The sequence below is a fragment of the Vipera ursinii genome (genome assembly GCF_947247035.1).
Source record: "Vipera ursinii genome assembly, chromosome: 1".
NCBI classification, from domain to species: Eukaryota; Metazoa; Chordata; class Lepidosauria; order Squamata; family Viperidae; genus Vipera; species Vipera ursinii.
Genome location: NC_139512.1, coordinates 204,085,392 through 204,112,400, shown reverse-complemented (window position 1 = coordinate 204,112,400; position 27,009 = coordinate 204,085,392). Strand labels below are relative to the sequence as shown.

General features: G+C 42.5%; 1 protein-coding gene across 1 annotated transcript; it reads left to right on the top strand.

Annotated features, from left to right (window-relative positions):
* Positions 1-973: 973 nt before the first annotated feature.
* Positions 974-14,872, top strand: BMP2 (bone morphogenetic protein 2). Its single transcript, XM_083349309.1, has 3 exons — positions 974-1,224; positions 4,039-4,394; positions 13,154-14,872. Exons 2-3 carry the CDS (start codon positions 4,043-4,045, stop codon positions 13,996-13,998), a joined length of 1,197 nt encoding a protein of 398 aa, XP_083205435.1. The 5' UTR covers positions 974-1,224; positions 4,039-4,042; the 3' UTR covers positions 13,999-14,872.
* Positions 14,873-27,009: the final 12,137 nt, after the last annotated feature.

Sequence of the window (27,009 nt, the reverse complement as noted above, 5' to 3'; positions counted from 1 at the left end):
CCAGGCTTCCCGGCTGTGATTGGCGAGCGAGCCTCCCGAGCTCCGGCGGCCGTGACATCAGCAGAAGCGGAGCAAGCAAAAGCGAAGGGGGAAGGAAGTTCACCAGCAGCACCTCGAGCCCGCTCCGAGCGCTGGCGGACGCGGAGCCGAAAGAGAAGCAGCATCTCTGCGCGCCCGGGCTGCTGGGGTGAAGTGGCAGCCGCCGCACCAACCAGCCGAGGAGAAGGAAGTCGCCGCCGTCGCCGCTGCCCAGGCTGGGTTTCCTCGAAGGCTGCTGTTTGCACCCGGGAAGGAAAGTGCAGGAAAAAGGGCAAAGTGGCGAGCTAGCCCGGCATTCGACGTTTCTTCGCCGCTGCCATCCCCGAGAAGGCGAAGGGCTCCCATTTACAGCCACCCATCCGAGAGAAAAGCGGCTGTCGGTGCTTCGTCGGCCTTGATCCGGGACGCAGCCTGACCTCCCCTCGTCCCGGGAGACTCTCGCTTCTCCCCCACCCCCCACCCCCCACCCTCCCTACATCCCGAGCCTTCCAGATCTTCGCCTGCCTACTCGCGAGCAGGCATGTTTTCCAGCCAATCCGGGCCTGGGAGCAGGGCGCCGGCGGCACGTCCACTTTCCCCGCACTCTCCGTTCAGACGGCGCCCTTTGAGCCTGGAGTGATGCGGACGTCGGAAAAGGGCGCCGGGCGAAAGCAGCGAAGCGGGATCGCCGCGTGCCCCCCACTCCTCCTCCTCCTCTTCTTCTTCTTCCTCCTCCTCCTGGTCGCGCCCGGGTTAGAGCGATCGAGCCTCGCCGGGATGTTTTCTCCTTCGAAAAGCGAGCTGGGATTGTGGCGGACGAGGCATTAGAGCCTAAGCGAGGCCCCGTAGCTCGGACAAGGACAGCCTCGCGTCCCAAGGCGGCTTTTTTCTCGGGCCGGGAGAAGAAGTGGAGTCGTCGTCGTCGTCGTCCTCCTCCTCCTCCTCTTCCTCGCCGCCCCGCGCGCTGCCTCCGTCTCTTCTCCCCCCACGTCCTGCGCCTCCTTTGCCCCGCGGCCGGGACGCCCGATCCTATCCCGCTGTCGGACCAGAGCGCGGGGCCGGGGAGGGAGACGGAGCGGGAGAGCCGAGGGAATCGCGGGACGCCGCTCGCTCGGCCAGGCGACTTCGATGTGGAGGCTGGCTCGATGGACGTGCCCGAGTGCGTTCTTGCTGCTGCTGCTTAGGCGATCGGCGGCATCCTAAAAGGTAGCGCGGGGGGGGGGATGGCGGAGGTCGGAGGAAGGAGCAGGGGTGTGTGTGTGTGGGGGGGGGAAGGATCGCGGGAGACGGGACGAGGCTGAAAGGCAGCACCTGCCAAGGATCTTCCGAGGGTCCGGTCCGCCTCAGCTCCTTCCCCCGTTTCCAGTGACGTCGGGGAGGGGGGGGGCCTTCCTTTTCCCATCCCGGCGCTCCCCCAAACCCTTCCTGAAGAAAGAAACAAGGAAGGGCCAGCTGCCCTGGTTTTCAGGTGATTGTAGGGCCGCAGAGGTGCCTCTCCACCTTCCATTATCTTGCTCTGGGCCTCTGTTTCCCCAGTTCTTCCTAAGCTGCATCAAGGGTGGCCTTTTGTTGCCTGAAGCGGCCACTTAAACCCCCCCCCAAGAGCTGGGGGTGGTCGTGGTGGAGGGTGCGTTTGAGCAATCCCCTACATGGTGCTACCCAAACAGTAGTCCCCGGCATCCTCTTGAGCAACCTCTTCCCCAGCCTAGTGCATACCAGAAGTTGGCCTACAACTTGCATCCTTTGCCAACTATCTGGAGAGCAACCAGGGGTTGATATAGAAACCACTCTGAGTTACTGCAGTGTGTTTTCCCAAGATGGGTTTGCCAGCAAATGTCTGAGTTGAGGCCCCCCCACACAAGGTGGGATCCTTTGTTTTCTTAATACGTATCACCCCTTGCACGATACCAAGTTGTCTGACTCCTGCCCTGTCTCTTCATCTGATGCAGAAGGAGTGCTACTGTACCGTGGCAAACTGAAGCCCCCCCTCCCATTTCCCCTGAAATGTGCTTCCATTTGTGGATTTGGGTGTGCGTGTGTGTGCTTAGTTTCCTCTGCATTTGACATCAGGCCTGCCACACATCTGAATCTTGCCCTATGCTTCCCTCCTCCCATTGCAAATCCTGCCCAATGAATTAATCCCTCTCTCTAGGCTGCAAATGGTTGCACCGGGATTAGTTACCTTGACTGAGTAAATACAAAGTGTTCAAACCCTTCACTGGAGCTGAAACAATTCATCTGTCTTTAAAACTGTATCCCTTGCTGTTTTAAGCAGAGTAAGTAACCCATTCACAAATGATGACTCACACAGACCCATTCAGTTTTCATTTGCTGAATGAATCTAAGCACTGAACAATGTTACAGTAGACCAAATGCCATAAGAGTCCAGAAGAGGGCGTGGAGAGTGAAAGGAGTCATAGGAAGGAGCTGAAAGTTAAGTTTCCATGAAGTTCCCCCTAAATAATGGTTTACCTTTATCCCAAGAAGCAGAAGACACAGTAAGGATTAATATACACCCTTAATTATCAAAACATAGCATCCCAATTATGCAAACAGTTAGTTGCACATTTTAATGTACAGCTTATTCATTATGCATTCTTACTTTTTGGCTGGTTTGTGCATACTTAATTTTATGCTGTCTTTGCCACTTCAGTCTATAATCTGTATTTTAATCAGTAGAATCATGGTTTTCACTGGCATAAATTGCCTACATCCAGTTCTTAGGGAATCAGCAAGTAGCTTTGCTGATTCCCTAAGTGATGGGAAGTTTCTCCTGCTAAATTTATGCTACAGTTCAGAACCTTTCTCCATTAATAATGCTCAAGTTTACTTTAGTTATGAAGTGAGTTAATTTTTCTTTTTATTGATTTTCTCTTCAAAATCTAAGCCTTGTTTTTCCTTCTAGTCTATTAGGGAAGTAGTTTTTCCTTGTTGGAACAAGCTACCAAACTGCTTTTAGAGATAGCAGTCATATGTTGTTGATTCCCCAAAGCCAACAGTTCATCATATATCCTCCCACTCCCAATCCTAAATCCAGCACCTTTGAGTGGCTGCCTGTTTGAGGAAGTTCTACTTCCTTAGCCCCATCATGTTATAAATATTTGGGGATTTCCCCATGTCCTCCTAATCATTTCATTTCTCTTTACTCTCAGAAGTGAACATCTGCTCTTGAGTAACTTGGAGTCATGGTCTGGCTTTAGAAATCTCCTTTTGCCAAATCTGGCAGTCGGTTGCTCCCGACACACACACACACACACACAAAGTGCCCTGGATTACCATGGTGGAATCTTACTGCTAGGGCTATGAGAGGCACCCCAATTTGTCATGAAGGAAAGCAAACCTACGTGTCTCAGGATAACGTTGCAGAATCCAGTCAGAGTCAATCACCGAGACAAGAGATTTAATCTCCCGAGCTTCCAGACTCGTGCTGGAGTCGATCCTCGGGGAACTCCTCTCTTAACATTCTGGTGAGAGGAAAATTCATGCTGAGGATTCGGCTCCAGCACAAGTCCAAAAGCTCGGAAAGCTCGGAAGACTAAATCTCTGGTCCTGGTGACCAACCCAGATTGGACCCCAATTTATGTCTTGTGACCATGGCGTTCTTCTCTCCCGCGCCTGTCCAGCTTTCAATGGAGAGTTGAGTGGCATGTTGAGTGAGCCTTGAAAGTCTATGCCATTAAACCCCAAATTCATCATAACAGTTTAGACAAGCAGTAGCCGCTGATGGGCGGGGGTGGGGGGGTGGGGAGAGGAAGTTCTGGAGACCTTTGATACTGCTTTCCCTTCATGTGGCTTTTCAAAAGGAAGAAAAGTTGAACGTATTCAGCAGTTGAACATCTTCCTAGGAGGACCTGCGTGTGGAATGTCGCCCTCTGTTTGGTCCTTCTGCATGCTCCCAAATATGGAATGGATCTCCTCCTCCTCCTCCTCCTCCTCCTCCTCCTCCTCCTCCTCCTCCTCCTCCTCCTCCCATTGGAATCTAACTTCCTCTTTTGATTTTGTGCCTTCTTGTATATGTAGGTTGATGATCATGGTGGCCAGGACCTGCTCTCTACTAGTGCTGCTGCTTTATCACACGCTGCTAGGGGGCTCTGCCAGTCTCATCCCCGAGGTGGGCGACCGGCGAAGATTCAGTGCTGATTTGGGCCAGCCGGCTCCACTGCAGCTCTCGGAAGAAATCCTGCGTAAATTTGAACTGCGTCTGCTCAGTATGTTTGGGCTTAAGCGGCGGCCCACCCCAACCAAGAATGCCATTATCCCTTCCTACATGTTGGAGCTCTACCATCTGCACACAAGTCAGAAGCCCACTTCCATGGACTATAGTCTGGAGAAGGCGAGCAGCAGAGCCAATACAGTCAGGAGCTTTCATCACGAAGGTAAGGAAAATGAGCTATTTATCCAGCTCCCACTTTGATAACCTGATCCGGGTAAAATGAAATACTATTCATATTTAACATTAACATTTCCATATTAAATATTCTGACTTGAATATTTGTGAACCCGCAGCTCTGGTTTGCTAACATATATATACCTGACAGCGTCAACACTTCTGACCTGTTATTCACTCACTTACAAAGTAATACCTGCACTTTAAACAATTGCAAGCCCCTTCCTTGCAGGCATATATTTTCCTGATCGAGTGATGGTCGTCCTCGGAACCTGCTGCAATGGAAATCAAATTGAATCTCTATTTTTTTTTTAAGATTTAGACAAGTTGAATTTGACCAGTTTGAAAATGATCCATTTAAATGTAAGACTATTTTTTTACCCACCTGTGCAAAAGAAACAAGAAATTACCCTGGGTCTTATATTCATTTTTGTTCCAAAGGACTCATTAGGGCTTATTTTCCAGCTAGGGCTTATATTCTGGGAAGTACGGTACTAAATGCATCCGGCTGGCTGGCAAGCTTAACTGGGCCTTATTTTCCGATTGGGTCTTATTTTGGGGGAAACACGGTAATATAGAAAACGCTAGTGGATGAAATGTAATTGTCCCTTTTGATATCATCTCTGCTGAAACTTCTTTATGTGCGAGTAGTACAGCTGTGCCTGAGCAGTTTATAAAATTAACTGGCATTCCAAAAGAGTGTTGGGGAATTTACGGCTTTCCAGATTGTGCTGAGTCACACTTCCTAATATTCCACATTATAGGCTGGGCCTGCTGGACGTTGTAGTTCAGCAACAACTATGGGACCACTCACTGCTTTCTCAAATCCCATCTGAAAACCAGGGCTAGAGCCTTAATAGTGTGTTCATGGATATGCCTCTTAGATTTCTGTTTTCTGTACAACCTTCCAGTGGGCGTTGGAAACTTTTAAGTGTATAGACATCAATATGTTTAAATCAGCATGGAGATGACTCCGGTTGTACCAGTTGTGCTTGGGCCCAAATTGTGTGGTGAAAGTGGAATCTTCTTGCTGCAGGGTTACAAAAATGCCTGATGCCAATTTGAGTATCCTAAGTAGAAATCTTGTAAAATATAATAACTGAATAGAGACGTGCTATATGTCCTTCCCTCCCATTCATGATAATAAGCATCGTTGTAGCTTGCTTGACAATTAAAATGCACTGCAACCAACTTTCACTTAGGTTTTCAAGAATTGACCCGTGGTGAATACCTGAGCTGAAGCAAATGAGATTTTGGGATGGCAGGAACTGCCGTCCCTTTTACAGACTGAGGTCCTTGTTTTAGTGTGTGTGTGTGTGTGTGTGTGTGTGTGTGTGGTTGGCTGGTATTGAGGCTAGGCAGTTTGCCTGCAGTGGTAAGTATTCCAGTTTTGCTCAAAAAGATGTGCTTGCATAGATTATATGGAGCAAAACTGGGGAAGAATAGAAAGAAAACCATATTTTTCCTCCCTTCTAAATAGCTAGTAATTTTAGTAACAATGAAAGTTGTGTTTCATGAAATATGTAGACAGCATAGTCCAAGTGATATAATTGTTATGGGCCTTTGCATGAATTTCCTTTTGAAATGATTTTATTTGATCCATAGTAGACGAAGAAGGTAGTTCCCCCCCCCACCTTTATTTCCAAGCACAGATTCTGTTCAAATTAATTTCCACAGAGAACTGTTGGAGGCTAAGCAGTAAGAAAAGTTGGTAGAAAACTCGGAAGGTTTTCTAATCCCTATCTAATCCCCGTGAGAGATCACATTGACAATCAATTGTATTGTCTCCACTATGACTTTGTCTTCTGTTTAAATTTTGATTTAGTGTAGACCTAAGGTAAGCCCTTTAGAAAACAAGATTGATAAGTTTCAGAGCAGCTGTCCCCGGATTTTATAGGCAACTAGGGTTTACTGAGATTAAAAGCCACAGGCTAAATATACATTTACTAAGGGCAAAACAATTGCAAGTTAATGCAGTACTCTGCCTGTGTAGTCAGATAATTGGTAACAATGTCTTTTTAGAACTAGTCTGTTTTATTAAATTAAAGGCACCTTGTCTGAAATGTTCTGCAAAGTGCACATATTGGGGTGCTTAAAGCTTGAACAAACTTGTCCACAGCCCTAAGGTGTAAAATATTGGATCTTCATTTTGCAAACAATTATTTCTTTTAGCTCCCTGCTCTGTTTCTCTCTCCAAACCTTTCCGCGTAGTCACACATCTCATTTCTTCTTTCTGTTTGTGATTCTAGGCACAATTTATGCAATTAGTTCAGATGCATATAAACAGCTATTTAATACAATCTTCAAATAATATATCTAACAAAAATACCTGATAGTAATAGCATGAGCAAAAGATTAGTTATTTCCAACCTGTAGCAAGGGTGGGGAAGGAAGTGGATCTAATTAAATTTACGGATCTTACAAGAACCAGAGCAGTGAGCAAGGATCACTGACTTTTAATAAACATCTTAACCATGATAGCAATTCCCCATCAACATCTGACACTGAGGAGTGATGGGGTAACGAAGAGCGTGGGAGGGTTGATCTTAAGTTTGTTCTGGCACTCAAAGCTATTTTTTTAAAATTGTAAGTATCTTCAGCCCAAGGTTGGTGGACATTCTTGGGGTTCTACTTGAAACACAAGGTAGTTCCTGCAAGCCTGAAGTTTGCCCAACCCTAGTCTGCAGGTTCCTTATTCACTTTATTTCATTCATCCCACCCACACCTGTACTAATGCAGTACAGGTACACCTGCAGAAGCTACTTATTCACTGTTTTCGGCAGCCATTGCCAAATCAAAGACTACAAATGCACAGCTGTTCATTTTTATATTAGTGCCCTGGGTTTACTGTAAAAGTAAAGGAAAAAGCAGACTGAACAGGTTATAAAGCTAGTATGGCCAACAACAACAGCAAAACACACACACACACGCACACACATACATATGTATTTTAGGTTTAATTAAATTTGGGAACAAGGGGTGTGGCTATACTGATTATGCTAACTAATAGCAAGTCTTAATGCGGTAAGAGGTTAATGTTGTAATTTAACCTTATGCTGTGTTTACACTGCTTTGCGTATAAATATAAAACTAATTAATGGGAGAATGTATATTGCACCATCCACTTGTGCCAAATTGCATTTTAATGCACAGTTACATATCCACATGGTTCAGAGGGAAACTGATACATATTTCAGACTACAAATTTATCCACCTTTACCTGGGAATAAAGCCATCTAAATTCCACAGTATTTACTTCTGACTGAGTGCATATACCTAACTTAATTAGTACCACTCAACTAAGCCTTATTCCTGTGAATTTCATTATTTATCCTGAATAATCATGGGAATGACACATGTAACTTGCAAAATCTGCTGACTCGGTTTTAAAATTCTCTAGTTCAAGTGGACATTTCCAGCCATTCCGAAGACATGGCTTTTCCCCTCTTTTTCCCCCATTTCTCTTAGTTATGTGTATAGATGTCTCACTAAATTGCTAAGCAGTTCATTGGTGTTCCTGCTGAAGATCTCAATTAAAAAAATGTCTTGGGTTGGCTTTTAACACTCAGTAACGTCTAATATTGGCCTAATTCTTATGGACTTTGTACCTCAGCCTTACTCTGAGAGTAAGATGAAGGGGGGCTGGTCTTTGCCTTTGAAAAGTGGTTTTGAATCTTCTGGTGAGCTAATTGTGTATGCTGCCTTTGTAAGATAGCAATTGTCTTTGGAGAATCCCTGATTTAGAAATGCAGTCACCATCCAGTGATATTTTTTTTTGGAAGTCCACCCGTGGCAAGTTTACCCTATCATTCAAACAACTTCTCAGAATGGCTGATAGGAAGGTGGGAAAACAAAAGAGAAATACAATAAAAGTGTTTTAACAGCAATGTAGAAAGCAGTATTTCTAAAGAGAGAAAGCAGAATTAAATAGTAAAGATCTGATTAGACAGGAAAACCCAAGAAAAGAAAAAGGATGTGATATAACAGCTTCTGTAGAGAGCCAATTATTGGAATACATACAGGTAGTCCTTGACTTATGACCACAATTGACCCCATAATTTCTGTTGTTAAATGGGATATTTGTTAAGTGAATGTTGCCCCATTTAACAGCGTTTCTTGCCCCCAGTTGATAAGTGAATCACTGCAGTTGTTAAATTAGTGACATGGTTGTTAAGTGAATCCAGCTTCCCTCCATTGACTCTGCTTGTTAGATGCTCACAAAAGAGGATCACGTGACCCCGCGACACTGCAACCGCCATAAATACGAGTCAGTTGCCAATCACATCACCAACGGGATGCTACAACGGCCATAAGTGTGAAAAACAGTCATAATTCGCTTTTTTCAGCAATGTTGTAACTTCAACATTGTAAATGAACTGTTGTAAGTCAAGGACTGCCTGTACTATTATTGGCAGACTATTTTCTGGAATACATTCCCGCTTCTGTTACTAGTTCATATTAGGAGCAGTGACCAGAGAAGGGGCTCTATGAAAGATCTTGTGCATGCACATATGAAGATAAGCATGTACATGATGCTGTCTGCCCCTTAGAGAAAATCTAAATGTGGGTTTCTGCTCACCCAACGACTGTGGGTGGCAAAAGCAGTGGTTTATTATTCCCTTGATTTGAATAGCCCCAATGATCTGTCCTTATGAACAAACTTGACTTAATGATGGCATGTTACCATTCAGTGGGGCAATAGGGGATCTCCTTCCACCCAGTCATACATATCTGCAGTTTGGATTGCCGAGCGTCATCAGCTTTCCGAAAAACTGCTGTGCTACAGCCGCCATGGAAGATCTTGGAGAGTCATGATGAATTCTGCATGATTGGCATTTTACTTTAATGAAAACCATCCGTGTCTCACTGAGCAGTGGCAAACCTCTCTGCCTTGTTTCATCAGTTGGGGCAGACTCAGGATGTGAGATAAAACTTCAGTGGGGTGGAAAAATGGAGCATAAGACAGCATAACCCTATACAGATTGAGTTAAAAGTAAGTGGCATAGAGCTTGGAGGATTCTGCATAGCCTGCAATCCTCTAAATTCTTGAATTGTAGATGGAAAGGGAACAGTAATTACACAGTACCAAAGTTAGATTAGGGGTTTTTTCCCTATGTGTGTTGGTTTTTATATATATATATATATATAAAACATTTTCACGGTCATTTGTAGGACATTTAGACTGGACTTAGATATCCATGAAAATAAGTTGCCCTGAGCACATGTGGTAAGCTCATACCTACAACATATTTAGTGTGGAATTTGGGGGGACTTATAAAGCAAAATCATAGGCTGTGAAGGTAACCCGGGGATTACAAGCACATAGAAGGAGAAGTAAACAGCAGCTGTCTGTGGCTTGTTGTTCTGATGAACCCTCCCTAGCCACTGGGTAAGCTGTTGCTCTGACGTGGCCAGGGTGGAAAATGGGAAAACGGAAGAGAAAGGAAGTGAAGACAACAGTGAACGCAAGGGCGGGGGGAATCCCCAGTCTTGGGTGGCCAGACTTTGAGAAAGTTCTAATGGGGAGCGTGGAAGGTGTGCTTCTGTAAGAATGGGGAGGTCAGGGATGTTTGTTAAAAGGCAGGTTGAGGATTTGGGGGCCGTAGGGTTTTAGGAAGTAAAGTGTGAAGATTTGATGTGGGTGAAATTCACAGACCAAAACTCAAGGGCTGGGAACATTTTGGCATGCTTTTTAGTTTCCCTTCAGATGGCTGGCAACTTTAAAAGTGCTTACAAGAAAACAGACCAAGCCCATCTCTGGAAAGACTTAATTTCTTGAGGCAGATCTCCAAAGTCCTATAGTAGATTCTGCTTTGGAAAATACACCTTCGTATTACCATTCAGACATCAGCAACTCTGCCTTTACTCTACCTGCACCTTCTACCTCTCATGATAACCTCCTGAAACAGGTGTTTCATCCTGTGATGTGGAAAGCCAAGAGCACAGGATAGTATTGCCACATATACCAGCATGCATGGGGCATTGATACGAAGGGGTATAGCAATCAAGAAACTAAGATCAACTGCTGAATTAAAAGTAAACCAACTAAAGTAAGCTGGAAAACATTTGCCTGCTTATCTGTTCTGCCATGCAAATGCATGTTTCTTTTGAAATTGTATTAGGTGGCCCTAGGCTGTGATTTTTTTTTTCAGGCATTGGAGGAGAAGAAATTTTTGAATGATGGCCATCTTGCCATAGCCACAGTAACACTAATGTTTATTTAGTCTAAAATCTAAAAACCAAAATTTAAAGGATTGTAATAACAATAGAACTATCTAAATCACGAGCGTCCAATCTTTTGGCTCGTCTGGGCTGCACTGAGTGGAATTGTCTTGGGCCACATATAAAATATAAAATATAGTTAATGTATATAAAACACACACTGCTAAAAGTTTATGATCTTATGGGGCCACATTACTAGCCGTCCAGGGCGGCATGTAGCCCATGGGCTACGAAGGTTGGACATGCCTGATCTAAATAATATATATTATGCTCACACAAAAAGCCCCCATCATTTAACCATACAGGTTGACCTCACTTAACATCTTGTCCCAAGTGAGTGGAGGAAGAGCCAAGTTTTTTAAGGCATTCCTAAAGGCTAACAAGATCAGGGCCATCCATACCTCTCTGGAGATACATTGCTCTTGAGAAGGCATATCACCTGACCCCCATTATATGACACAATTTTATAGAAGAGACCTGGTGCATTCCATTCTGCTGGATCTGATGAGACAAACAGAAGCAATTGAGATAAGCACTCCTTGCAATACCTTATCCCTCTGCCTTGTAGGGCTTAAAAGGTGACAACTAGCATCTTGAATTGTACCCAGGAGCCTACTGAGAAACACTGCATTTCATGGAGTAGAGGTATTACCTGAGCATATCACAATGTGCCCAAATTGTGGCATTCTACTGTTGCTGAGGATTCCAAATGAATTCACTGTGATAAAGAATTGGTGCTATGCCTAGCTGAGTCTTAGCTATAACATTTATGCCTCTGTTACTAAAAAAAAGTGTCAGACCCATTCTTAATTGTCCTTAGAGTCAACCTGCTGAAGTCCATGATACTTTGGCTAATCTTAAATCACTTAAATCCCATTAAGTTCAGTACAGTAGGTCTGTTTGAAGCAAAACTTAAGTGTTCACCCAGCCCAGTGTGTGTTGGTTTTGCTGTTGTGTAATTCCTTGATTGGCCTCGGCATACTTGTTTCCAGCCTAAACTGGAGATGTTGAGGGGAATAATGATTATGGAATACTTCTAATGGAATTAATGATTATGGAAACAATGATTATCTCTGCCTTTTTTAAAAAAAATCTCATGTTCAGAATTTCAATGAAAGAAGTCCATTGGAAGTTTATGATTTAATGCGGTTAGGTTAAAGATCAGGTACAGGTTTAATTATTGTACAGCAATTCATATTTTTCAAATTGAAATTTTAAAGTAAGTAAAACCTACTCTATAAAATATTTAAAAATGCTCTATTCAGTTTCAGACCCAACCTTTGATTTCATCTACCGCGTGAGTTCTGCTTTCCTTTCTGTATGTATATGACTACATAACCTATGTCTGTTTTTCTTCTTCATGTCCTCTTTTTCTTGGCACTCCATCTTTTTAGTTTACTCCCTCTTAAAATGTACCACCAGAAAATATGGTTTAGGTTTTAGGCTTGCTTTGTTTCACTTGTATTTGAGATTTAGATCCCAGTCTGCGTAACAAAGCTAACAAGTCAGATGACCTTAATTCAGATTTTTGTTTAACCATGAATATATGAATGAAAAACCAAGATTATATTGAGAAAGTAGATAAGACTTCTGTTCCACTTGCTTGAAATTCTGAGAGCTGCTCTCCCAAGTCATTTGGAAAAAGTTGCGTTGGAGAATACAGGAGGAGATGACACATTCTCAAAACAATTGCACGGCACTCCTGAAGGCTTTTTTAGCCACTGAAGCATGAACTTTTATGTGCCCCTCAGTTCACAGTTTATAGTAAGCAAATAGTAGACAGACAACCATGTGGCTGATAGACTTGCCTGGCTTGATAAACACCGGATGCATCTGTTGTAATGAATGTTCACAATGCTTTCCTTGGACCTTTGCGTGTGTTTACTGGACTGAAGAGTTAGGTCACTCTGTAGGTTCTCCCCCCCCAAGTGAATGCCTAAATTCATCCAAATACTTTTCATTCAGGGCCCTCTTGAGTCAAATCACTGGGTGTGCTTTTTGTAGAGTTGTCTGTAATTAAGATAAAAATCTTTTGGATGGTAAGGTTTGTAAATTATGAAACTTGTGGCATAATGCTTTTGGAACCGATTGTGGAAGACTGACATGAAAGCTGCAGCTGGGTGATTGTTTTTTTTTTAAAGAAATCTCAGAAATGCAATCCCTTTTCCTTGATCCTTAGTCACTTTTTAATTACTCTCACAGGGCCCCTGCTAACCACCGTGTTAAAAAAAATAATAATCTTTAATGCCCTTGAATTCCAGAGCAATGCCTCACATTTCTTCCCCTTTATTACGACCACCTGGAATTCAGAATGAAATCCGTTGGGAAAGGCAGGACAGCAGCCAGAGCAATATTAAAGCTTCATGAAACTGATAAGTAGAAAGACAAGGGGCAGATTCTGGGTGTCAATGTGCACTGGTTTTTAATGCAAAGGTGGTTTGAAAGTGTCAGTTCAGCAACTCAGGCATTCTGCTGCAGGGTCTAAATTACTGATTGCCCCTTTTGCTTTTCTCCTCCTTCGATCAGAAACCCTGGAAGAGCTTCCAGAAAGAAGTGGGAAGACATCTCGGCGTTTCTTCTTTAACTTAACATCTATCCCTGGCGGGGAGATTATCACTTCAGCTGAATTGCAGGTTTTTCGGGAGCGCATCCAAGATGCCGCTGAACACGACGGCAGCTCTCATCACCGTATTAATATTTATGAAATTCTCAAACCAGAACGAGAGGCAACCAAGAATCTGGTCATAAGTCTCCTGGACACCCGCTTGGTGCATCACAACGCCAGCAAATGGGAAACATTTGACGTGACACCAGCCGTAATGAGATGGATTGCGCATGGACAACCTAACCTTGGTTTTGTAGCAGAAGTGGTACATTTGAACAATGCCAGCAAGGTGTCCAAAAGGCATGTCAGGATCAGCAGGTCACTGCATCAAGATGATGCTAGCTGGTCTCGGATTAGGCCCTTACTGGTCACTTTTGGGCATGACCGCATGGGCCACCCACTCCATAAGAGAGAGAAACGTCTGGCCAAACATAAACCACGCAAGCGCCATAAATCCAATTGTAGAAGACATCCTTTATATGTGGATTTCAATGATGTAGGGTGGAATGACTGGATCGTGGCCCCTCCAGGTTACAGTGCCTTCTATTGCCATGGAGACTGTCCCTTCCCATTGGCAGATCATCTGAATTCCACCAACCATGCCATTGTTCAGACGCTGGTCAATTCTGTGAACTCCAAAATTCCCAAAGCTTGCTGTGTGCCGACAGAACTGAGTCCCATTTCAATGCTGTATCTTGATGAGAATGAAAAGGTGGTACTAAAGAACTATCAGGACATGGTTGTGGAAGGATGTGGGTGCCGCTGAGGCAACAGAAAAATTAAAGGGACAAATGGAACAGAAAAAGTAACAAACACACAACACAGAGAGAGAGAGAGAGAGACACACACACACAACTTGACACTTTAATATTTCCCAATGAAGACCTTATTTATGTTATGGAGAATTAAACACATCTATTTTGAAAATCTATTTATGTCTACAGAAAAGAAAGCGAGGAAAGATATTTTAATCAGAGAATTATTCCTTTTAAAGATTTTAAAACATATTTTAGTTGTACATTTTATATGGGTTTAACCCTACCCCCCCTTCCCACAGCACATGAAGTATAAAGGTCAGATTCTTATTTTGTATTTATTTACTATTATAACCACTTTTTAGAAGAATAGCTAATTTGTATTTATGTGTAATCCAAAACCAGCAACAGAAAAAAACAAACAATATATAGGGTTTTGTACATAATTTAAAGTGAATGGTAGCTGTTTTCAGTTGTGTGTATTTAAGTTGAAATGCAGAAGGGCTGTTATGGCAAATGTGCATATATCCCATTTTGCTTTTTGCAGTTCTACTGTTAAGGTCACAAGTGTAAACCCAATGAAAAAGGGCTAATCCACCCTGCTGACTCAAGATTATATTGTACAATTCTCAGGAATGCTGCAGGGTGGGCTGTCCACGCCGTGAGAAACTCCACGTTCTCGTAGAACCAGGCTTCGCCCAGCAAATGGGAAAGGACGACTGTCCCCACATGAAGGCCCCAGTGGGGCTGCTAGGAAACATCTCTGTCCCTTTGCTTGTTCTCAGCACCTACTGAAAAGCAAGATGTTGACGCTGTTCCTCCCCTTTGAAGGCATCTGTCCTTTGGAATCCATTGTCCTGGCCAAATACTTAATAAAAGACCAGATTTCCTCCTTTTTCTAAAGCTTCTTCCTATTCGCCTTTCCTAACAGTTGTGAAAATGGGGCATTTTTGTTACAGCCTCAAAGTGCTAAGGGGGAGAACCAAGCACATCGTTCTTACTTGGGAGGCAAAAGGTGTGTAATGCAGTACTGCATCGCAGTGGTGAGAAGCCACAACTATGGGGTGACACTCTAGCACTAAAATACACTGTTCATAAACTTCTTTCTCTGGAAAGAGAGGTCAGGTTTCAGTCAGTAATCTCAGATCCTTTCCCATTTTCATATCTCAATGCCGTATTCCTGTAAAAAGACAGTAATATACATTGGTTTGCATATTACATTTATATCCCACTGCAGTCCAGTTAAGGACTTTTAATGGTTTGCAAATATATAACAATAATAGAGACGAAAGGGACCTTGGCAGTCATCTAGTCCAACCCCCTGCTCAGGCAGGAAACCCTATACCATTTCAGACAAATGGTTGGCCGATCTCTTCTTTAAAACTTGGAGCATTCACAACTTCTGGAGGCAGGTTGTTCCACTGATTAATTGTTCTAACAGTCAGGAAGTTTCTCCTTAGTTCTAGGTTGCTTCTCTCCTTGACTAGTTTCCATCCGTTGCTTCTTGTCCTGCCCTCAGGCGCTTTGGAGAATAGCTTGACTCCCTCTTCTTTGTGGCAGCCCCTGAGATATTGGAACACTGCTATCATGTCACTCACTGTACATTTAAAATGTCCATGATGAAAACATTAAAAACTGCTGATTATTTAGCCCAAGTCAATTTGTGATTGATCTCGGCAGTTTTGTTTAGCAATTAAATGGGGGGGGGAAAGAATTCACCTTCTGGAAGCCCACAAAGAAGCTGTTACAGAGTGGTTGGCTTCTACTACTACCAACTGCCAAAGGGCAGTCCATAGTTGATGGTATCAAAGGCCATTGAAAAGAGCGGGATGGATGTACTCTTGTCCAGGTCACTAGAATGGTTATCCATTAGCTCAGCTATTGTCATCTCTGTTCCTTGTTTTGGTCTGAACCCTGATGGGAAACAGCCCAGATAATCGCTTTCTTGTGGGTGCTTCGTGATTTCCCCACCCTTGTTTTAACAAACTTTTCTAAAAAGGCCGATTTGGAAACTGGGTTGTAGTTACCAGCAGCTAACACCATTGGATCCTTGTGGGGCCCTTGAGGACTGGGGACGAGAACATCTCCGCCTCTTTCAGGTTTGCCAGATAGCAAACACCCACACATCCACCCACACCCCTTACACACACTTTTTCAAGGAGACATTGATTGTTTTGCAGATATAGAAAACTCCTGCCTGGCTATCCACAGGAACTCAAAAGAGCCAGGATCCAGCCTATGGGGAGGCAGAGAATGTGCTGGAAAACATCCATTTCATCAGAAGGGACAGGCCAAAGGCGGTCCAGGTAACCTGACACCACACCATCCCAGTCTCCTCCCTGGACAATGGCCATGCAGAATCAACAATAGAACAATTATAAGTTTAGTTTTAGTTTTAGTTTTATTGAATTTTTATACTGCCCTTCTCCCGAAGGACTCAGGGCGGTGAACAGGGCATATAAATAGAAATACAAAAGTTAAAAAAGGATTAAATTATTGCCCAAATTAAAACAATCAAAATATAAAAACATTAAAACCCTGACATTCCCCCATCAGGCCAGGCCAGCTTGTTCGAATAGATGGGTCTTTAACCAGCGCTGGAAGGAGCGAAGATCCGGTGCCATCCGGAGCTCAACTGGCAGTTGGTTCCATAACGCCGGGGCGCCCACAGAGAAGGCCCTCCCCCTGGGGGCCACCAGCCAGCATTCTCTGACCGGAGGCACCCTGAGGAGGCCCTCTCTGTGGGAACGCACAGGGCGGAGGGGAGTCGACGCCGGTAGCAGGTGGTCCCCGAGGTATTCCGGACCCATGCCATGGAAGGACTTAAAAACCATCACCAAGACCTTGATTTGGTTAGCAAAATTTTGGGCTAGGCAAGTGCTCTTGGTACCTCCTAAAAGCCAACACGACATCCAAAACAAGGCTCCTGGATGGCAACCTGCAAATATAATAGAAGAGGAGAAATAAAATGGCTTTGCCTCCTTTATCACCACAGCTCCGGACCAAATATTTGAAAAAAAGATCTTTGGATATTTGCTAATAAACATATTCTTGATCGTATTTCAGTTTGGCCTTCTCCAAACTCGGTTTTAGTTCTATTTGAATCATATTGTCTATGCAGAAAGAAATAGACATTTTTAATTTCTCTACATATTTCCTTCATTAATATCCTTCCTTCCTTGTACAGCGGTTGACAGTACCCATGATTATTCTTTTATTCTCACAGCCCTACGAGGTAGGTAAGGCAAGCTTCCTGACTGAGTAGGAATTTCAGCCTAGCTTTTTTTTTTTGCTAAAACCTGGGTTGACTAATACTGTATAAAATATTTTGACAAATCCAGCTTGCAAAACATTCATATAGCTGGTAAGACAGAGATAAGATTTATACGGTGCATTTCTGTTTTGCAGATAGCATTATAGTATATGCAATGTCCACAGTTTTTCTTACAAAAATCCAGCTGGCCGTGCTCTTGAGTGCAATATCAGCAACATTAAATTAATAGCTTTGCTTTGGATTTACCATATTTTTGCCTATCGTGAGCCTGTTCTTATCAATCATGCCCCTTTATTTAAATAAAAGGCCATTGAAAGGCTTAAAATACAAACCCACCCACACAAAATCAATCTCTTTATTTGCAGCTACTGTTATGCAAGCATAAATCGGGCTTTATATTGAAATGTAGAACAATATCCGAGAACAATCCCTTTCACTGCTTATCCATTCTTGAGATCTCCGATAAGTGATGCTATTTCATCTAAACAATAGGTGCCCATTGTGTCTTCTTGTCATGTCAGGAAGCTTGATCTGCAACAGGTAGCCTTATAGAATCAGTCTAATTTGCTGCCATGTTATCAAGAGTGGAAATGTCAATCATGTTTTCACTTGCACAAGTCCCTGGCAACTTCAAGCCCAGTAAAAAGCAGTTGGTGTAAGTATCAAGTTATGTGATGGAGATACAGCAGGCTCAGTCACCACTTTTAATACAGCAGCAAGCTGGTAACCACTTACAAACTATGTATTTCCCACTTGCCATTTGTGAAACAAGTTTATAGCATTCCTTTTGTCATTCAGTTCTGCTAATAAATTTCTTTATATGCATTTGCTCTTGGGAAGTTATTTAAGCTCCAAATACAAGAGTTGCTCCTTTATAACCCTTGCTGAAGAGGCAGCTAATCTGGGTTACATGTTCTCAACGTGAATCAAAAGAGATTAATTGCTGATCTGATGTTTATTTTAAAGTGTTAATTGCTAACAAACGGCTAGTCATTTATTTGCAACATTTGGCTTTCATCCTTCAGTTCCTTTATTTTGGACTGATGTTAAACTTTGTTTCCAAATGCCCATTATGAAAACTTTGCACACCATTGCCACACAGTTTCAGGAACAGTTTTACACTTCCTAGCAGTATCGTTTTGGTTTAATAGTCTGTTTTCATTGTGTACAAGTACAAACCTTTCTGATGCTACACATACTTTTCATTACTCATGCACTGTTTTTCTGATTCTGCCAATGAAGTAGCTTTATTTTAGCTATGTGCAAACACTCCAGACATTCACAGGACAAAATGCTTTTCAATTCACACCCTTCTCTGTCTTTTTGTACCATTTTCTATTTTTCAAGTGATTGCATGGCAGCGGGATGCAGTATTGTGTAATATAGAACCAAGTAGATGAGTGGAATAAAATTCGAAGATGCAGCTGTTTAGATAACACAAACAGCTCTTTGTGCTTCTGAACTAGCTTATAAATTGATAGTTGAAATCAAATTAAATCAGGTTTCACTCCAAGGTAAGACAGCAAAATGGGTATTCAATTTTTTAGAAAATAAATTGCAATGCAACCACTATGTGTGTTTGTGTGTGTGTGTGTGTGTGTGTATTGCTCAAAAAATTAAAGGGAACAGAAAATAAGACATCCTACTATTAAATACAGTACATTGTGTTGTTTAAGTCTTCCCTTTATTGTTTTGAGCAGTATATATATATATAAAAGGGACGCGGTGGCTCAGTGGGTTAGGACACTGAGCTTCTCGATCAGAAGGTCGGCAGTTTGGCAGCTTGAATCCCGAGTGCCGCGTAACAGAGTGAGCGCCTGTTACTCGTCCCAGCTTCTGCCAACCTAGCAGTTCGAAAGCACGTAAAAATGCAAGTAGAAAAATAGGGACCACTACGGTGGGAAGGTAACAGCGTTCCGTGCCCCTTTGGCGTCTAGTCATGCCGGCCACATGGCCACGGAGATGTCTTCAGACAAGCGCTGGCTCTTCGGCTTTGAAACGGAGATGAGCACCGGCCCCTAGAGTCGGAAAACGACTAGCACGCATGTGATATATATATATATATATATATATATATATATATATATATATATATATATATATATATATATATATATATATGTGTGTGTGTGTGTGTGTGTGTGTTTTAAATGTTTGTTAAGCATTCAGAATACACTTGCTTAGTTCCAGACACGGGACAAATCTTATTTCCTGTTTCAGCCTAGCTCAAGGCCATCTATAGGCAGTAGCCACAGCAGTGGCAGCTCATATTTGTGTAAATTTATTTTTTTTGGCTTACTCTCAGAAGGAAGGCTATGGCTGACTGATGAGAACAAATAAGTTTGAAATGATCATATTGGTCTCCCTTTATTCTTTGTTAGTAAGCAAAAAAAAATTACATATATATATATATATATATGTAATTTTTTTTTGGCTTACTAACAATATATATATATATATATAAGGAGTGCACTCCTTAGCACTCCTTAGCAGCCAGGGAGTGCGCGCGTGTGCAGGACTTCCCTGCCGGGTCCCGCCCGACGCCGGACGGCTCCGCCAATGCTGCCTCAAGAGGGAAGAGCGTGAGGTGCCTGCCATGCCTCCCCGAGGACTCCTTAGGAGCCGGGGAGCGCGCGCGTGCGCAGGACTGCCCTGCCGGCTCCCGCCAGACGCCAGCCTGCCCTGCTTCCTCCACAGTGAGAGGGGAGGGCGTGCCTTCCCGGGCTCGCTGACTTGCAGCCAAGCCGGAGCCGAAAGGGGCTTTTCCTTCCACCCACCCTTTGGAATAGATGCAAGAGCTCCCGGGGTCTGGCGTTTGTAAGGGGGAGGGGAAGGGGCTGAGAGGCTCTTGGGGGTGGGAAGGGAGAGTCATGTTGGAGGGGGGACTGGACTAAGGAAGCTTGAAGTTGCTTTGCAAGAACGGGGCCGCTCGATTGATTTATGTACTATTTTCTGGCGTATAAGATGACTGGGCATATAAGATGACCCCCCAACTTTTGAGATGATTTTCATGGGTTAAAAAGTCTTATACGCCAGAAAATATGGTATATGAAAAAGAATACAAAAATAAGAAAATAAGAAAAGGGCATATAATTGCAGAAAAAATACATGTGCTGATATTTGTGAATAGCGGCATATTAAGAATCTAGAACAACAATTCTCATTTGGCTGAAAGCTGTGGTTACAAAAGCTACATGACTGTTTATTCTGTAATTTCCAAGCTCCTCCTCACCTTGTTACAAACCCAGAGGTTTAGCTGAAATTTGTAAAGATCTTCAAAGAGAGGATGCCATCAAATGGAGAAGTGTCCATTCCATAAATATTCCTCTTCTCTATTATAGGACCTATGACTGCTCTGTTTTCTTTTTGGAGTCTAAATGTTGCACAGGATAATGCCCATTATTCCTAAAACCTCTCAAATGGATAGTAGATTGTCTTCTCAATTCTGATTTTTTCCCCAATGCTGCTTCTTCTGAAAAGGTAGACTCCAGACATTTCAGGTTAAACTAAGACTTAGCCACCTGATGGTTAGTCTCTTGGGATCATAAATCTTGGAATACAGCTTCATTAATTCTTAGTTCAGATGGTGAAAGATGATCCAGATGGTGATCAAGACAACGGGAATTTGAAGAGCTTCAGATTTGCTGATTTAATAGGTTTTAAACATATTGGACCATTATCTCTTTAATCCAGGTTTGCTGATGAATTGCTGCTTATGGTTAGGCTGTAATAGATTTTATATATGTAAGACCATTGTTTCTTTAAATATGGTTTGTTGGTTACGCATGGTTAGGCCTATGGTTAGGCCATGGTTCACCAACCATAATGGCTCAGTTTGCACAAGCTAAGCTACAAACCAACCAGTGTCTGACTTACAGTATGCAATCTGTGAGCCAGACTTAAAGCATCAGGGATATGGACCAGCCATTCTTGCTCCACTTATCAAATCTTGTTCTTGCATCTCTTCGGTGGGAAAAATAAAAGGACTTGCTACTATAAAACACAGATTGCATTTATATCTTTTTTAAAAAGCCCCTTCAATAATGGGATGGGGAAAAGGGAAAAAAAATAGATTTTTTGGTGAGGAATTTAAACAGCAATTTTCACCCAGCTTGTTTCTGTGTGGCAAAGAGAGAGGACTTGCATATGGACAAACTCTGTACTGACTGGTGGGTGTGGACCTTCTCCTGAAAGAAAACTGGGCTTCTGTAACAGGAAAGGGGTGGGCATGCGAAGGAAAGCAAGTCTGGGGCTGGGAATGAGGGGAGGAGCCTGATTTACTTTTGGAACAATTGAAATTAAGTTCCAGGCACCTGTTGTCACCTCAAGGGCTATGGATACGGTTGAGTTATTGTCTCTCTCCACTCCCCCTTTGTGAATTCCTTTCAAGTAAAAGGATGTATTTCTCCCAAAGGCCCTTTAAATTTACTCCACCCTCTGAAAATAGATCTTTAATATACAATCCCTTCTCTCCCTTCCCTCTCTCCCTCTCTCTCTCTCTGTGTCCCTCCCTCTCTGGATTCCTAGTGCTGCAAACTCCTATCTAAATTAATTAATACAAGGCAACACATGTCAGCTAATAAGTTCTGCTAGAAAGACCCAAAGTATCAACTATTGTGAATTAGGAATATCAAATCCTAAGTAAAGGCATATCAAACTATTCAAATATATAAGATATAGTTGGTTAGCCTTAGATTCCTAACATAGCCATTTGTTTGTGTATTCTAAAAAAACACAGATACTTCTGTGGCCATCCAGAAGGTGTAGACCAGGGCTTTTCAACCACTGGTACGGATACCACCGGTGGTACATTGGCACCTGGCAGGTGGTACGTGACCATCCTAGAGAAGTGGTAGCGGGGGACGGGAATGAGCTGAACCGGTGGCAGCACCGCAGAAGCCTGAGCGAGAGACAGCTGGAGCTGCAGGGCTGTCAGGGCTCAGCAGAAGCTCCAGGATCAGCGCCAAGCTCCAGCTGGAGCTCGCTGCTGATCCTGGCACTTCTGCTGAGCCCAGAAGAAGCACGGATCAGCTGGAATTTTGCAGCATCCCAGGGTCTTGTGATACACTGAGTTATAAAAACAAAAAGTAGTTTACTTTTGAGGTGGTGTAAGAACAAAAATGCACAGTCAAAAAATAAACAGTCCAGGTCATAAACAATAGCAACAGTCCAAAGAGTAATCCAAACTACAAAGTCTTCTTACCGGTCCAGAGGTCAATACACAGTTCAGGTTTTACAACAGTAGTAAACCAACAGCAGAGCAAAAACAGTAATAGTAGAGATCAGTGAATTCAGAGAGAGAGAGAAGCTACGTTCCTAGCTTCCTCTTATGGCCATGAGAACACTTACACACCCATTGGCCAATTAACAACTTAAAGACATAGCATTATGGTTAATATATTTTCAACTCAACATTGTAGGCTAACACCATATGCCTAACAATTTACATTCAGATGCTTGGCAACTGATTCATATTTATGACAGTTACAGTATCCCAGGGTCATGTGAAGTGACCAAAACCTGCTGCAACCACCCAGCAGGGGGGGGCGAATAAAAACCAAATACCCCCCCACCCCCACCCACCCCCGCTGCCAATCCTCAACAGAAATGCTCACAACAATGAAAACCTCAGACAAGAGGAAGAGCGCGGCTGGGCAGGCAGGCAGGTGTCTTGCTCGGTTGTGGCTTGGGGGCACTTTTTTCAGTGCCATTGTAACTTTGAACAGTCAATGGTGAAAAGGTTGAAAAGCCCTGGTTTAGACCACAACTTTTGTATATCTCAGCTAACATAGACAGTCGTAAAGGATGCTGTGAAATATAGCCCAGCTATAACTATATGATTCATATGTTCCATCTCTCCTGTGTTGTGAGCTGTCCTTTCTTGTTCTGTCATTCATTGTGGCCTAAAACAATCCATGCTCTTTCTCATGGCTAATTTCAAAAAGTTTGCAGGCTGAAATCTGATTGGCCAGAGCTAAAAAACTGAGCTGCTCTTAAAACCAGAGAAAAGAAGTTGACATCAGGGGACCTGTTCAAGGAGTACTTGTCATGGCGACACAAAAATGCTTAACATGGCTGCTTTACCTGGAATCATTTTTTTTCTCAGCATCAACATGGAGGAACTGTTAGTAATGCAAGCTGCTGAAAAGTGCCTTCACAACTCTGATAGCCATGTGGAGGTGCAATACTATACATTATACATCTGTGGTGAAATAATGTAATGGAAAAAATGATTGAAGAAAGAAAATTTCCCTTAGTTAGGAACTGTCTTGATAAACTGTCCCCATGAATGTGCTCCCCTGTTTTAAACAAGTAATATGTAAATATATTTGGGCAGTCTTTGAATGAGACTCATAGTGGAAACTAAAAGCCAGCATTCAGCATGAACTACTATGGATTTTCTTCACTTTTCCTTAGCTTTTATTGTGTCTTCTAGGTGTTACTAGGTCGCAACTCTAGGCATTCCCTCACACTGGTTAATCTGGTTAGGACTGCTCAAAATTTTACCTCAGTAACATCTGGACACCATCACTTCCCTGTTCCCAGTGGAAAATTTGCTTATAATTCTGTAATAAAGGCCTAACCTTAATGTATTATTAGATTTATTTTGATGATTCTTCTCAATAGATTCTCTCAAAGTACTAAGTTTTTTTAGTGGCATGGTCTGACTATTTGTACAGAGGCAAATCTAAGAAGAAAAAAGGTGACTTGGTTAATAATGATTCTTAAAAGTGAGGGAAGAGCTCAGATGCATAAAATTGCAGCAGGCAAATTAACATTCATGGCTTGGCAGTGGGATGATAATGCTTTTTTCATTATAACGTTTATTAAAACTTTTAAACAAGAAGGTAAAAGCTAACACAAACTAACAGAAACAGAAAAGAAAAAAGAAATCTAAGAAAAAGCAAAAAAATGCAACAAAAGGGAAAAAGTTGAAAATAGAAAAGAAAGAAAAGTATTAAAAAGTATTAAAAAGTGGTTTCCAATATTCTTCACAGAGTTTATAAGTACAAATATATTTTTACCCCTCTCTCTAAGGTTACATCATATTACTCTTCTTTCTAGTCCTTGACTTACAACAATTCATTTAGTGACCATTCGAAGTTACGAGACTGACAAAAGTGACTTATGACTGTTTTTCACACTTACAACTGTTGCACCATGGTCACCTGATCAAAATTCAGACACTTGGTAACTGACTCATATTTATTCATGTGATCCCCTTTTGCGATCTTCTGAAAAGTAAAGTCAATGGGGAAACCAGTTTCACTTAACAACTGTATTACCAAGGTAACAACTGCAGTGATTCACTTAACAACTGGGGCAAGAAAAGTCATAAAATGGGGCAAAACTCACTTAACAAATGTTTCACTAAACAACAGAAATTTTGGGCTTAGTTGAGGTCATAAGTCGAGAACTATCTGTAATCTATTCTGTCTAGTGATCAAAACCATAAGTCACAAGTTCATTCCCCCCCCCCATTTTTATACAGAAAGTCCATGTGAGGCTTCTGGTCAGCAATAAATGTAGCTAATGACTTTTCTCTAATCAAAGATCTTATCCATTTCAACAAACTGTCAACTTTACCAGCTATTCCTCCCAAATTGGTAGTGTTGAATCTTTCCATCTCTGTACATAACAGTAATCTTGCTGCTGTAATCATGTATTGAAATAAACTTCCCTGTTTTTCCCCCCTAACTCTTCATCCATTAAAAGTAAAAGTTCTGGCTTCAACTGATTATTAATCTTTAAAATCCTCTGTATTAATGCATGTATTTAGATCCCTTTTAAAAAGCTTTTTGACATTGTCCCTCAAGTGTGATAAAATGTCCCTTTATGTTCACGTTTCCAACATACATTTGAAGCAGTGTGATAAAAGCTTTGAGTACCATAATATCAAGAAAAAAACCCAACCTCCTTCTGATATTTGTAAAGCTCATGGATGCCCTTTTAAAGATGCCCATAACAAGAACAGAGCCAACATATCACAAACTATAACTAGGTTTAAAAGAGAAAGGCTCTAGAGGTTGGGAGGTTCCCAGGATTTCTTTTTATCCCTTCTTCATTTTCCATCAGTAAGAGCCAGATGCCAAATGGTCACTGCATGGACTAAATCTTTTGTGAGCCAAAGGATCGGGTGATTTTTGTCAGAGTTATCACTGGTTAGGATTTTTACAGCGTAATTTAGATGTTGTTTTTGCTATATTTGAAGGATTAAGAGTCACAAATCCATGATGGTTTACTCAGTGTGAGTGGGTCCTCTGCTTCTTATCTTCCTATCTTGCTGGGATTTAGAGATGTGTATCTTTGCCTTTGAAAGCAAAATGAACAAAAAAAAGCAAGTAATTTATCAGAAACTTGTGTAGGACTGAGTTCGAGTCATTCAGTTATTTTGGAGTAGGGATTAAGCCAAATGCTTAGGTAAAAGTAAAGGTTTCCCCTGTCCAGTTGTGCCTAACTCTTGGGCACAGAGCTCATCTCCGTTTCTTGGCCGAAGGAGCCAGCATTGTCTGAAGACAATTTCCATAGTCATGTGGCCAGCATGGCTGCATGCCAAAGGTGCACAGAACACTGTTACCTTCACACCAAAGTGATACCTATTAATCTACTTCAATGGTGGGATTCAGCCAGTTTGCACTAGTTTGGTAGAACCAGTAGCTAAATTTTCCTGAGTTTGGAGAACCGGCTTAATATACAGTCCTTTTGGAAGTCCAGTCTAGGCCTCAGAGGACTCGAGGAGGTCTCCCAGGCCTACAAGCAGTGGTGGGATTTAGCCAATTCACATCAGATCTCAGAACCAGTAGCTAGGGTTTTGTTGCCCAGGCCCAGAATGGACTCCCGGAAGCGGCATCCACACAGAGAACCAGTTGTTCACATATTTGAATCCCACCACTGCCTAGAACGGCCTGCCAGAAGTGCATGGATGCCACTTCCGGAAGTCCGTTCTAGGCCTTGGAGGCCCAGGCCTGCATCCAATAAGAGAATCAGTTATTCAGGTATTTGAATCCCACCACTGATCTACTTGCATTTGCATCCTTTTGAACTGCTAGATGGGCAGGACCTGGGGCAAGTAACAGGAACTCACCCCATCATATGGAGCTCTGTCTTGAACCTTGGCTGTCAGCTCTCCAGCTGACAAGCTCAGTGTCTTTAACCACTGAGCCATCGCGCCCCCAAAGAAGTGATAGAATAGACTATCATCGTAGCAGAGTCATTAATGATTTTATGAGCGTAAGGCATTCATTTTTTCCAGCCTTGTAAAATCAATACAGTCCCAAAAAGCATTTTTAGCCAATTAAATTATTATTGTTATTTTGCCCATCCAAGAACAAGATGACATTCCTCCTGAAAGAGTGCACCAGAAGAATCCTTACTGACAGTAATCAAAAGTCAAATACCAATATGAAAGTTTTGCATTCAGATATTATAGAAACCATTCTTATCTGAGGATCAGAATACCGTATCTTTAGGGTTAAAAAAGGTATCTTCTGCAATTCAAAGAATCTTCTGAAAGATAGCCATCGTGGGTTAAATTCTGTTTTTTTTTCTTACTTTCATCTCCAGAGTGAACATTTTCCTTTCAACTTTCACACACATACACACACACACACACACACACACCCCTCTATAGAAATAGGCACGCATTCCCACACTTGCATGAGCACAATCTCCTTAATAGCAGTTCAGAGCAATGAAGGGGCACTATAAAGGTGGGAAAATGAATAGGAAACATGCATTACATGGTAGA